At 39.0% G+C, this 15064-nt stretch overlaps 1 protein-coding gene across 4 annotated transcripts in view; it reads right to left on the bottom strand.

Moving 5' to 3' along the window:
- The window catches only part of PBX3 (PBX homeobox 3), a 158554-nt gene extending 144719 nt beyond the window's left edge, over window positions 1–13835 (bottom strand). Inside the window, exons 1-2 of one of the 4 annotated variants that reach the window (XM_027823494.3) lie at window positions 13667–13835; window positions 11409–11482 (exon numbers count right to left, since the gene is read on the bottom strand). In XM_027823494.3, the coding sequence (XP_027679295.2) occupies window positions 11409–11457 (49 nt within the window). In that variant the 5' untranslated portion in view covers window positions 11458–11482; window positions 13667–13835. Of the gene's footprint in view, window positions 1–11408; window positions 11483–11624; window positions 11680–12566 lie in introns of those variants that run through there. The other 3 variants (XM_007060938.4, XM_027823499.3, XM_027823495.3) reach the window with 3 other exon arrangements.
- Window positions 13836–15064: the final 1229 nt, after the last annotated feature.

Below are 15064 nucleotides of genomic sequence, written 5' to 3'. Positions count from 1 at the left end.
ACTGAGGGTGAAATTTACCCCAGTGCAGCAGGCTCACTCACACAAGGCCTATGTCAGAGGTTCTCAAACTGGGGGGTTAGGACCCCTCCGGGGTTGCGAGGTTATTACATGGCGGTTCACGAGCTGTCAGCCTCCACCGCAAACCCCGCTTTGCCTCCAGCATTTATAATGGTGTTAAATATATAAAAAAGTGTTTTTAATTGATATGGGGGGGGGGGGGGTCGCACTCAGAGGCTTGCTATGTGAAAGTGGTCACCAGTACAAAAATTTGAGAACCACTGGCCTATGCACTAGTTGAGCCTTTAACACTGGACTTAACGGTGCCAAAGGACTTGTATGGGTTCACTGCACGGGGGCAAATTTCACTTAACAGCCAAATCCTTCTCACCCTGAACTCTTGACAAAACTCACATTGACTTCTGAGGGGTAAGGATTTCACCCTTAGGGCACTACCTGCAGTCACTACCAAAACCTGAGACATTCTGCTTTAAAAAAAAAATAGAGAGAGAGAGAGAGAGAGAGAGAGATTGCAACAAAGGGAAAAAAGAGGAGGTAGAAAAACGGATAGTTCCTACTCTATTTGAATAACAAGTGAAAACTAAAAATACTTCCAGTGCATGTTATTACCAACTGTATCACTGGGTTTTATAGTGACAGGACTGCGCTATAATTTTTGAGAAAACCTCAGCATAAAGCTCCATAAACCCAACCACTCCTGTAATGTATCACCTTATCTAGTGCACAATCATTTCCACAACTTTTCATGTTAGTATAATTTGTTCAAAAATGGTAATAAATATATCCTTGAAGTCAAATAAGAATCATTGCACAATCTAGTGTAACTTGTTATTACTAGTGACAGTCTCTCCTGCAACCGGCATCTAACTTATAAGAAAATACACAAACATCTCAGTGTTATTTAGCGCAATTACAAATATTCTCTAAAAGCATGAAAAGCTTCTTTAATCAACAAACATTTGTAATCAGTGCTTTAAATATCCTGCCAGTTGTGTAATGGTATCTGTGAACATTCACCAGCAAAGTAAAACACCAATCATTGTCTATTGTGGACAATGTTTTTTTTTGTTTTAAATCATTAAATAAAAATAAATATAAAATCAGGACCCTGTTTTCATTCTGCTACAGCACTGATTCAGAATAATATCATCCCCAATTAACATACAGAAAAGCAAATCCGCTACGGAAAGCTTAATCTAGTTAGCCTTCAATAGGTGGGACATCATTTAGGAATACTATAATTTAAGTAGTAATGGCCACTAGAAAGTGATTTGATTGCTATTTCCTATATTTCTTCATATATAACACATCATAGCAATTTTAATGATACTTACCATCTGCATAACATTTTACAACTTCAACATATAGTACAAACATTTGTTGATCAATCTTCACAATGATCCTCAATAGGAAAATAACAGGTTTCAGAGTAACAGCCGTGTTAGTCTGTATTCGCAAAAAGAAAAGGAGGACTTGTGGCACCTTAGAGACTAACCAATTTATTTGAGCATGAGCTTGCTGTAGCTCACGAAAGCTCATGCTCAAATAAATTGGTTAGTCTCTAAGGTGCCACAAGTCCTCCTTTTCTTTTTAATAGGAAAATAATATCCCCATTTTATAGATGGGTCAGCTGAGACACAAACAGTGAAACCCTGCCCCACTGAAGTCAGTGGCAAAACTTCCATTAACTTCAGTTTTGTCTCTAACTTCAGTGGGAACAAGATTAGGCTTCAAATGATTAAAATCCATAACTTTCAAGCTCCCAGTCCTGTATACTCTATATTGTAGATTATACTGCCTTTCAGTGCCCCATAGTCTGCATTATTAAGGATATAGTTAAGATAAGCCTGTTAATGTGTTCATTATTTAGCATTTTTATTCAAGAGGTTTTAACGTGAAAGTGAACGTTTGCTGATTCTTGGCACATTAGGTTACTTCTTTTGAGAAAATTTGGTTTTGTGGTTTCAGAAGCTATTCGGTTTCCCATCTAACTCCAAAATGGTTTCATTTTGTTAATGAAAGTTTTCAGGTTGTGAATTTCTAATGAAGATTTATTTGTTCAAGTAGTTCAGACAGTGGTGGGGATTAAAAATAACCAATTATTTCATTTTCAAAAGCAGTTAATGGGCCAATATGGTAACCACATTTCACAAAAAATGTAACAAGGATTCTTAATCAATAGAGAGAGGTCTTTATTCTCCCCTCTATGGGCATGCTTGTACCTACTATTTATATTACTGGAAGTTACACATGAGCACAGACACTGTGGTGTGCATGCCAGTTGCAATGACCTGATAATCTATATGGCTCTGAAGAAGTCAGTATGGTTTATTGTGTCTTATGTTATGATGTTAAAAATTCCCCAGTAGTGTTAGAAATCAGCTGCCAGAACTATGGAGCCCCACACTGGGGCTTCTTTTTTAATTACTGGGGCTCATCACAAGCATGATCATTCTAAAACTACCCCCTGATTGGCTTTAAGATAATGATCTATGAAGGAGATGTGTACAGTGGAGACATACAAACCCTCATATCCTACAAGCAATCAGGGAGAGGGCCAGAGATATTTAAAAAAATTTCATTGTCCTGCATTACTTCTGTTATATGTTTGTACATTTCCATAAGGGGAAACTGAACAACACAACTATATTTATATATATATAGATGCATCCAATGAAGTGAGCTGTAGGTCACGAAAGCTTATGCTCAGACAAATTGGTTAGTCTCTTAAGATGCCACAAGTACTCCTTTTCTTTTTGCGAACTATATTTAAGAGACACCAGAGTCTGAATTAAAGCCACAAGAGCCAGGAAATTTTGAGCTAAATCAGAGACTCTCTTTGACTCATCCCACAGTGCCATAATACTGCAGGGGTCTCAGCACAGTTATCTTAGGACTCATATATACTCTAATAAATAGGTTCAATGGGTTGAGTTAAGGGCAGAGTTTAAGCATTAACTCAGAATTTCCTTGCTTTTATGGATTTAAGTCAACCCCTTAATGTTACTTCAAATATACTTTTCTGGCAGTTGAATAAAATCTATGGCCAGTGTTACAACTTCTTCCTTCCCAAATGATCCCAAATATATCTCCAGTTTACATAAGACATAATGGAACACCCTACAACTGAGTTGGGATGATAAAAGCTCAAGGCCTGATTCCCCAGGTATCCACACCTACCGCTGACTTCAGCTGTTCAGCACCTCTGAAATCAGGCCTTTGTTGTGCTAAAACTGGCAAGAACATCAGCCCAGTAATAGTTAGCACTGATCAGAGTTTACAATGCAAAGTCGTAAGGTATACCTGAAATAATGCCACAAAAATCAGATGACACAAAGAATTTGAATACTTTTCTTTTGTTAAGGTACAGTAACTGAGAATACAATGAAATTCTTCATGTTCAGTAGCTCCCATTAGATCAATTAATATTCAAAGAAAGCCTTTAACATGAAGTTTAAATAATCATAGAAAGAGAAAAAGAATCACCAATGTTCTAGAAGCTTCTCTAGACCTTTCAATCAATTTTATTTATATGCAAAACCAAGAGAAACTCAGAAAAAACAAAGCTCCTCCTGATGCTAAAGCTCTCAATTTACTGACAGGCAAATGGCTTCATGCTGCCACTTAATCTCATTTCTTGCATAATGCCCTCTAATTAGCATATCAAAGTGAATTAATACTTCTAGGGCATTAGCAATGGGAAAATCTGCTCCAGGCTTCACAATAGCAGTTAAGCAAGAGCCAAGAAATCCTCAAAAACACCACAAACCACTTTGCATTGCAAAACTGTTCAATTTATTTATCCTCTCTCTCTAAACACTTTTACCGCACACTGTTTTACTACTGTTCACCAAACAAAACGATAATTGCCAAAGTTACCAGCATCTGTAATGTCTGTTTAGAATCTTAATTTAGATTATGTAGTAGAAGATCTCTAGATACTTTCATTTGCTCTGTCATATATGTACACATATACTGCAAAATAGTTACTCTTTTCCGTATTTTTAAATTCAGAGTAATATTATTTAATCCATTTTTGTACCGACAATAAATAAATAAAAATCAAATCATACTTGAAAAGCCACCTGCTGGACAATGCAGACTAAGAGATTAGCTTTAAAGTTGATGCATAACATAAATATAACAAGAGGTTTTGACCTGTAAACACATGATAGAGAAACTCCCAAAATGATTGATTTGTAGTATTATATGACCCATGTTATTCAGTGGATTCTGATATTGGTACAACAATTTCACATGACTGTGTAACTTGAAATAGGATTTCTCTTTAAAAACAGAATTTAAATAAAAAACACTAAGATGAAATAAGAAAAATAAATTCATAATGATTTTGTTTATATACTTCTATGCAAAATGTCCTTTGTTTCAGCTCTCTTTAGCAACAAATATGCACTGCAACAGCTGCTGCATTAAATCGTTATTTTTTATTTTTAAAAAATCAGTCTAGTTTCAATAACAGATTATTTAGCTTGTAAAATATGTGTTATAATTTATAACCAAAGACTGAAGAGATCAGAAACTTCATAATCTCTGAACTAATTTATCACTCATCTCCAGAAGATTCTGTAAAAATTGGGCTACAAAGGAAACAAAAAAACCAGAAAGCAACTCCAAAACAAACAAAATAAAAAACAAACAAGTAAGCATAATCTAAGCCTTTGGATAGATCGTAAGTGCTCATGTAAGGCTAGTAACAAGATGAGGAAGAAAATGTCAAGTTCAGTGGTGTTTGCTATGTTTCTATTTACAGCTTATAAACAATAAGAATAAAGTTTCGGAATTCACACATTAAAATACTACAGCTATTTAGCTAGCATTTTCCCCCTTTCTAAAGAATATGCATAGCCCCTCCTGAAAAATATAAATAGTATTCAAGCACAGAGCTTCGTTTCCCTTCATATGTAACTCCCTTGTTTACTTAGGTTGTAAAGATAACAGTGGAATAGCTCTAATGTCCAGCTGAAAAGCGTAATTCATCAGTTTGGTTGATGTACTACTCTAACTTTATAAAAGCAGGAACTATAGGAGCTGACACAAACTTTAATAATTTATATTAAATATTGATGTGAATTATTTACTCCATTCATACTTAAAGACATGAATTGCCTACCAGAGAAAAGCAAATGTGACAAAAGGTCAACATGATGGTGAAAAAAGGCAGGCTGTGTCAGGCATGTGTTATCTGAACCATGCTGATCACCTTGATAAGCGAATAGCATTAAACATGACTGCTGAGAAAACAAACAAAGCATTCTTCTCATGGTGTCAATTCACAGAATACAAACAGCTACATCTAATTCCATCAATTATACAAGAAAAGAAAAACTCAAGTCCCTATTTATTTTAACTAGTTAGTATACGAACTTATTATTCGTTCTTATTTTACTTAAAAATATTCATGTGACACTCACAGAACTGTAAAACAGTTTAAAAAATTCAGAATAAATATAAGCTAAACAATCTCGCTTTATCGCATTATATATTAATAATATATATTGCATGTGTATTTAAACCTTTTACTACATTTGAAGCAATTTCATATTTTAATTCTGCATATACTTGTCTAAGGTAGATTGCAATATACATTAATGTTTCACACAAATTAATATTTAAATTGAATCAGGATAGCATAATATCCAAATCATGGAAGTGTGTATCTTTCACTGAAAGCTGAACAAACCTGGTTGACAAATCTATTAAATTTGTAAAATACGGGATGGCCTTGGATGGCTCGGATCACTATCTACTATTATATTTATTTATACCAAATCAAAAATAAATTTAAATTACTGTGATGATAAAATAAACCTGGTGGTAGCTCACAATCATTTTAAAATATTTACAAATGTGCAAGTTTGTTTAATATTCAAGAACAAAATGAAACCCTCCAAAAATGAGGCAGAAAATAAAAGAATTACCTGCTCGTACTGAGTTAGTATTGAAAAATAGGTCTAATTTTATCTTGGGGGGGGAGGGGAGATGGTCTGGAAACAGATCCTTGTAATCAAGTGAAAGCTTGTATGTTATTTAAATATATGAAGGAGCTCTAAAATGGCTTGGTGTAAAGGTAGTATGCAGTAACAAGTCCTCTAAAACAAAAGGTCAGATGTATGGGGAGGGGGGAGGGGAATCACAAGAACCATTCTTTTTCTTGGCCAAAATAAATAAATTGGATAGATAAATAAATACATACATACATAAATCTCACACTGGCTAAAGAACCACCATGGAAATGGCACTTTGTCTCTATGTAGGTTTGGAACGGATGACAAAATGGCAACGAGATACTTAATTCAATTTAATTTTTACTAGTAGAACATTTATGAGGCGAAGTGATACCATTACCATTCAGGTGGTGTAAGTGGCGTAACATACTATTGGATGTCATGAATTGGAATATATTTAATCATAAATACTTTTAAAATATATCATTTAAGAATTCTGTGATGTTTTAGTTGATTGTTCCTTAAAATTCTGAATATTAAAAAGAAACAATCCCACATGGCAAGAAAGATGTAGATTTTTACTCCACACTGTTCACTTGCTAATCTAGTCGAAGGAAATTACAGATGACCCTCCAGAGCCTGATAAGGACACAGGAGGACTGCATAGCCTATTTTTTAAAAAATATCTTCATTGAATAACGTCGCAATTTTAAAAATAGCGAACAGAGACATCATAACAATGTTACTATACCGCTCCACATTTCTCTCTGAACTTTTCATTAGCGATTGTTTTATTTTATTAAAAATGATTGGCATTATAGGATAGTTTTCAAATACTGCAAAGTTAAAATGAATTGAATGTAAGAAAGCAACCTTGCAGTTCAGTTAAAAAGATCCAGATTGAAGGAGGGGTTGATATTTTCAAATTCTTACTGCAAGAGGGAGAAAATATGAGGCCTTTCCAAGGCTGGTTAGATAATGGCCACTTTGGTTGATATACTGTGAAATCCTTAGAGGTGTTCCTGAAAACCGCCAAAGAATTGGGCCATGTGAGAGTTTTGCTGTGGAGTGAGGGCATGAGATAGCCCTTTAATCATCAGAATGGCGATGGATGGCTAGTTACAGTTGTAGCAATAAAAATAAAGGTTTCAGCTTACATGGCGAATAGCAAGAAATTAATCTCATTGTTAACTTCGCTATTCATCTGTTTTCCATATCTAAAAATCTTTTCATCCTCTGCAACAAAACTCTGCATGAAGGCAGAACATTTTTAATCATCATTTTTTCCCCTCTCTCTTTAGACATAAAAAAATAGTTCAACCAGCCCAACCAGCCAAGCAGGCCTTTCTCTTCCCCTGCGGACACCTCCTGCAGTCGAGAAGTTCATTAAGTTTTATGATCTTCCCAAGTCAGTCCTGCTTATAAGCCTCAGAAAGGCCACAAATCTGGCAAACCATCAGGTATGCCATTAGGCATTACTAGTAAATGAATGCTATTTAGGGTTTGTGGTGACAGTAAATTAGGGTTTGGTTGGCAGCTGTCATTGTTTGGATTTTTTTTAACATAATTTTTAAAAACAACATAAAAAGGCAAGAGACTATGATGGTACAGATCATCTATCAGTACAGCGCAATAATATGGAATTCCACTGGGAAATAACTGCAATTCCCTAACCATTTTTAAGAACATCAGAATGAATATATTTCAGTTATATTTACATATGTAAATATAGTACTTCAGGTATAGAAATTTACTAAAGTGTAAAAATAATCAGATTCTGAATCTAAGCTTTTCTTAACAGTAAACAGTGTACATACAAAACGACATACATACATCAGACTATGATATCGATAGGAGGACAGAAAGATTGATACAAAGGTATGCAACAGATGTGACTCCAGATTCTGAAGTGACATCTATTAGAACAGATACAGATAAAAATGTAACACAACGCAGCCACTAGACAGACCTATTTTTCTTATCTTCCTATTTTACTAGAGGAGCTTCAATAAAACTTTGGGGCTCAATTTTCTTTGTATTAATTAAATAAATAAGTGGCAGTTAGTCATCTTTATGAAAACCTGCTACCCGGTGGCTGCCTTTAGGAACGCACATACCAGTATATGTTTATTTGTTTGTTTGTTTGTTTGTTTTAAAGTTGATTTATACAGAACACAGTATTTTTTAAAATGTAAAAATAAATGTCAGATTAGATTTTGTAATTAATTACTTTGAACATGATAAATATCTCACAGAAAAAAAACTCTTCAGCTACCTACTTCTAAATAAGGCAGAGTGAAAAATCTTTAATAAACATAATGCATCTACTAACCCTTGAGGAAATGTATTTTGATATCTACAGGCATCTGATATGGTTAATTCACCTGAAACTGGGGGTTCCCCTAAACATTCTCTTTCTACCAATCTAGCAAAGTCCTCACTAGCTATGCTGAACAATAATAATCCACCAGCAAAGTATTAAAAATGAATGCAATTAAATATAAAAAGGTCTGCATAGTTGCATTTCTTAATTCCTTATTTTTGAAAAGACCTGACTGAAATTACACTTCATGCAAAGGCTAGATTCTTTCTGTCTCCTTAAACTAGATAGAGATAAACCATGACAGTAATTTCCATTACTAACACCAAGGTAAACTTTTCCTCAGATTATAAATAATTAAGTATTGAGGCACAATCCAATTGCATCTTGATTAAATTATTTTGAGCAAAAGGCAGTGAAGACCAATGGGGGAGAACCCCTACTTTAATTGCATCCCAAACTGTTTAACCTACAAATTCGGAACTGTTTACAATGAGTATTTACACTTTTTTCTCATTGAAACAGATCAGAGAAAATATGCTAGAAATTTCTTTCATATTTTCTTTGCTTTGGTAACACTTACTAATGTCTATACAGTCATTTAATCTCAACTGGGAGATCCTGAGTGAATATGCCCCTATGGGAACAGTTTGGAGGGGGGTGGATTTACCTCCATCAATCACTCAGTGCATAATCCTATCCTTTCCCAGTTGCTGGGGCTGGCAGGATCTCGCCTTTGGCCAGACGGACGCCTTCACTCTTTGTTGGCTCTTAGCTATTTTACAAAAGAGATAACTTGCAAACTTGGCTCCACAAGTCAAGACACAAAAGCAAGATCTCAATTTACAAATTATCACTGAAATCCCCAGAAACATCTGAAATCACAAAATCTCTTCCCTTGTCAGTTTCCTTCTCGCTTCTGAAACAGCAATGGCCTTACCAAGCACCCACTGCCAGTAATCCCTGTTTCTGAAAAGACTTGTTTTTAATTCTCAACTCACCTCTGACATGTGGTTGACTATACTTTCCTTTCAAAGCAGTGAGGCTAAGCCCTGTGCAAATAAGTGATCGCAGGACCTACGCCTTCTTAATTGAAATCTGCCTGCTGCAAAATGTCTAAACATCAAAGGCAGGTTGCTTGGTTAGCTCTGGAGCTGGCTGGGCAAAAAGTTTAGAAAAAGACAAGAAAACAAATATGAACCAAAAGGAGGGGTGGGGGTTAACTGTGATCAAGGCACAAAGGGTGTATGTGTGTGGCGTAGAGAGGGGGGAAATCATTCCCTTATCCAGAGCAATATAATGCAATATAAAGCAGAATCAATCTTAATATTCACAACACAGTCAATACCCCAGTGCTTAGCTGTCAGCAGAAACTGAAGTGGAGTCCTGATAGCAAGGAAACCTTTGGACATGAATTTACTGAAAACTATGTACTTTTAGGTTTCTTAGTTAAGATTCACTGTGATTTAATGTTTGATGTCTTATTCTGTAGTCATATGTAATTTTTTTTATCTTCAGACTGCAATTGAGAACTATAATTTTCAAGAGCAACTAAAAAGCTAGTATACAGATTTTTTAAAAAAAGTTAGTCAGGCCTTAATAATGCTCTTGCTTCTCATCATATTACATACAATACTTTTCAAAATCCTCCCCTCTAAAAAGCAATTAATTTTTCTCCAGTCAGTGGGGTCAAAGAACATACCCACAAGCTGCTATAAAGTTTAAATGTGTCTTAACAAAATTAATTTGTCAACGCTTTTGGGAAGAACAATTCTGGTGTTTAAAATATTATTGCACCAAAAAAAAATTAAGACTTTGCTGTGCTCCCTACAGACAAATATTGGAAGAAAGCATTCTACAACTTTTACACTCTTAACTTCACTCCCTACAGTCTAGGTGCTAATGCTATCCTCAGCATCAACAGCATTTTTGTTCTGTTTTCTCTGAAAATGTGGCGCATCCAGACAGAATTGTATATTTAGACATGTTACTGCTTACAAAGTTTACTGCTCCTTTAACATGTTCGGTATTATATGAAGAAATAATTTTTGTAGAGCACATATATATGATTAATGTTTGTACAACTCTTGAAAGTGCTATTTACATGGTAAGTGTTATAGTTATAAAAGAAATATTCTGTATCTAGGTTGAACTCCAATGCACTTTTATCCTGAATGTGTAGAACAAGTTCAAGAACTAGAATTCTAAATAATACACTGTTAAAGTGGGCATTACATTTTGTTACCACAGTTACCTGAAATGCTCTTTTCAAAATCTTATTTGTAACATATAGAACAACTGTAAATATATAAAAAGTATATGCTACTAACTTGCTTCTACCCTTTTTTTATTCCATATAATTGAAATACATTTTTTAGAAAACTTCAGGGGTGTTTTTTGCTGTAATTTTTTGTCTACAGATATATGGATATGAATAGCAATATCTACAGACAGAAATACTCATGTACATATATAACCCTCACAAGGTAAATGTACATAAAAATAAATGTATTATATACAACAGTGTATATCTGTATGTATGTGAACATGTGTGGACACATTTATACACACACACCCTTTAGCATTTCTTAAGACTACAGTTAATTTCCTACATAATGTACTAGTTTGAATCTGTCATCCGAATGTGTCCAACAACATATTTAAGGTGGCCCGAGTCAAGCAGAAAGTTGCCGGCTATGTTGTTCCCTTGCTCTCTACTCTGCATTGCAATTGGCTTCTCCAATCTCACGTTGCTCCTTTAAGAAATTGACATACAAACAAGGCAGAGAGAGCCTGGTTGCTCGGTGTTACTTCCCTGATTGCAGCCAGAGGGGGAATTTACTCTGTGGACGGTGACACACGATCATTTTCATCTACATTTCATTTTACATCGGGATTATGAATTGTAAAATTTGCTCCAGATTTATTACATTCTCCCTCTCCCCTCCCCTCCCAAGATCAGAAGCAGGAAAGGAGGCAATGATCAAAGATGGCTGCGGTGCCTAAAGCAGCTCCCAGGCTCGCAGAATCTAAGCTTCGAGAAGTATTGCAATGTTTACCTATTTGGAGTTCGATTTAAAGCCACGTTACTCCTGGGCTCTTACCTGTTTTCTCTTTGATTTCACACAGGACACTGAACAGAGCAGGCTTCATTCTGTGGCAGTTCAGTGCATGCTTTCTGAAAAACAGGAAAAAACAAATGTATTAACAAAAGCTATTTGATAATATGGCGTCTTTCCACAGTAAAATGATTTAATTGTGTCTCTGCATTTTACTGTTCATATATTCCATGCAAAGTAATAGGAAGTAAAGTTAATTACAAGTGACAAGGAATCTTTGGCTACAGCTTTTGGCTGCGACTGGGGGAGGTACATATTTGCCCTGTAGGCTACCAGGCAACATAATCATATTGTGTGAAAAGTAGCAAACATTAACAAGAAATGTGAGGATATTTAAATTCAGGGACAAGAGGAGCAAACAAAAGGGAGTTTCAAATGCCTTCTCTCGTTTATCCCCAAGGCAGGGACTTGGTGACAAGTAAAAGATCCAGGTAGCCCCAGCCTGCCTGCCACTTGCAGACTTGTGACACTCATAGAAGTTTGGTTTTAAAGCCATGTTTAAATGGTTTCTTTTCATCTGTTTATTTTAAAGTCAAATTAGCTTTATGTAAATTCCCCGGTATACTAAGTGTATAAATCAAAGCCTGTCTCGAGTACTTTCCATTCCTCTACATTAGAACTGATTTGTTAAAGGAGAGAACTTCCAGAGTTCATATTCTTTGTTTTGTATTTACTGTGATTTCAAACATTGAGGGTTTTCTCCCTGAAGCAATATCTTGTCACCTTTGTAATTCATCTGCCACCACTTCAGGGGCAGGAGAGAAGGAAAGAAAAAAGTTACACTTCTTAACAAGAAATCAAAGTCTCGCGAAGAACAAATATTGCGGGATGGTGATTTTTAAATGAGTGTCAGCCAGATAGTGTCTAAAGACATGGAAATGAAAATGGGAATGTATGAGCAACAGCCTTCTACGCATAGGTGTAAATCAAATGGAACAGAAAAAAATGGTACAAGCATCACATATTTATATTTTACAGATAATTAATAGCAACTTTGATTTTGCCTTTGCTGCTTGAAATTTCTCCTACAGTATTAAGTTGCTCTAACTGTGAGACGCCTGGTCTCTGCAGAGGAGCAGGAGGGAGAGAAACAAAAACCACACACACACACAAAAAGACAAGGTTTAATTAGACGAAACCAACTTTGCTTGTGCCTCATCCAGGCTTTGGTCAGTGATGGTCATGATCTGATGGAGGATGTCTCCGATGTCCTGCTTTCTGCCGTCGCCGTCTGCCCCTTCATGTCCATGGGGAGGAGGCAGAGCCATCCCCCCCTGCACCGAGTGGCCAGCCAGGTTCACACCGGCCAGAGTCTGCAACATCCTGGACTGATCATCCATACCTCCTACCGCAGCCCAATCAATGCACTTTCAGAGATAGCAGCAGGAGAAACGGCAAAAACAGCCTCACAATCAGAGGAAGGAGGTTTGTGCTTAGAAAAGAAAATGCAAATAAATCTCTGGCTCTTGTAGTCAATTTCAGTTCCTGTTTGTTGTTATTTTGCTCTCGCAAATTAAAAAAAAAAAAAAATCAGTATTTAGTATTTCACCGGATCTCAGTTGTTTATTCCACTCTCTTCTTTCCAGTGCAGTAAATCACTCGCTTCTTTAGTTACAATCTTCTTTCATCATAATAATATTTGTGGCTTAAATAAATGAGTTGATGAGGTTTCTGCAATTCTCTCTCTCGTACAATCTTCCTCCAAAGCTTTTTTTCCTTTCTCTCTTCCTCTTTTTTATTTTTATTGTTTTTTGTCTTTCCTCCACTTGTCCAAAAAAAAAAAAATCTTCTTCGTAAAAAAAGGCAAATAAAAAAAAAAAACACAAAAAACTTGCTTTCAAATCCTTAAAAAGTTAAGAGGGTGGCAAACAGCAAAAACCACAACAAACCAAGCAAACACCCCCATCCCCAAATTGCAACATTAAAAAAAGCCCACGAAAACACAAACACAGATGAAAAAAATTAATTGCCCTCCCCCCCCAAAAAATAACAAATGATCCCAAGTCTGTACAATGGGGGCAAAATTGCAGCTATCAAAAGTTTGAACTTGTGCAAAGAAAAGAGCGGAAATAAAGGGGAAAGAACTGTAAAAAAATTAATTACACACTCTCTGCAAAGCAATGTGCAAAAATATCAGCCAGCTGGAATTTATGAGCCCAGCAGCCCAGTGACTGTGTGTGTTTTATGTTGTTTGATGGCCGCTTTGGTGAGGGATTGACAGTCTGCCAATGCCACTCACTCACCCTGCAGACGTGTCACCCTGTGAAGGAGGAGAGAGGCAGAGAGAGAGCGCGAGCGAGGGGACGTGGGAGCCAAGCGGAGCCACGCCCCCTGCCCTCCCCTTCCCCCTCCCCTTCGGAGAGACGGGGAGCGAGGCTGAGCGCTCCCCCTGCTGCTCCTGAGAGAGACCCGGGCGCCGCGCCGGAGCCACGCCCACCCCCGCCCCCGCCCCTCCTGGAAAGAGGGACCCGGGAACCCTGGCGGAGACCACGCCCCTCTGCTCCCCTCCCCACTAGCCTCTCCCACCCCCAGCCCCCCCCCTGCTTCTCTGCTTCCCCCCGACCCCCGCCCCGCCCAGGGTGCTGCCCCCCCAGCCCTCCCCACACTGACCCTCTCCCACCCCTCCCAGCGTCCTGCCACCCCCACACTGACCCTGCCTCCCCCCCCAGTGTCCTGTCACCCCCCACCCCCACACTGACCCACTCTCCTACCCCTCCCAGTGTCCTGTCACCCCCACCCCCACACTGACCCTCTCCCACCCCTCCCAGCGTCCTGTCACCCCCCAGCCCCCACACTGACCCACTCTCCTACCCCTCCCAGTGTCCTGTCACCCCCACCCCCACACTGACCCTCTCCCACCCCTCCCAGCGTCCTGCCACCCCCACACTGACCCACTCTCCCACCCCTCCCAGTGTCCTGCCACCCCCCAACCCCCACACTGACCCACTCTCCTACCCCTCCCAGCGTCCTGCCACCCCCCAGCCCCCACACTGACCCTCTCCCACCCCTCCCAGCGTCCTGTCACCCCCCACCCCCACCCTGACCCACTCTCCCACCCCTCCCAGCGTCCTGCCACCCCCTAGCCCCCACACTGACCCACTCTCCTACCCCTCCCAGCGTCCTGTCACCCCCTAGCCCCCACACTGACCCACTCTCCTACCCCTCCCAGCGTCCTGCCACCCCCACACTGACCCTGCCTCCCCCCCCAGTGTCCTGTCACCCCCCACCCCCACACTGACCCACTCTCCTACCCCTCCCAGCGTCCTGTCACCCCCCAGCCCCCACACTGACCCACTCTCCTACCCCTCCCAGCGTCCTGCCACCCCCACACTGACCCTGCCTCCCCCCCCAGTGTCCTGTCACCCCCCACCCCCACACTGACCCACTCTCCTACCCCTCCCAGTGTCCTGCCACCCCCCAACCCCCACACTGACCCACTCTCCTACCCCTCCCAGCGTCCTGCCACCCCCCAGCCCCCACACTGACCCTCTCCCACCCCTCCCAGCGTCCTGTCACCCCCCACCCCCACCCTGACCCACTCTCCTACCCCTCCCAGCGTCCTGTCACCCCCTAGCCCCCACACTGACCCACTCTCCTACCCCTCCCAGCGTCCTGTCACCCCCCACACCCACACTGACCCA

Source organism: Chelonia mydas, chromosome 16, assembly GCF_015237465.2.
Source record: "Chelonia mydas isolate rCheMyd1 chromosome 16, rCheMyd1.pri.v2, whole genome shotgun sequence".
Lineage (NCBI taxonomy): Eukaryota > Metazoa > Chordata > Testudines > Cheloniidae > Chelonia > Chelonia mydas.
Note: the sequence above shows the minus strand (reverse complement) of the source record. Positions and strands in the feature narration are given on the sequence as shown.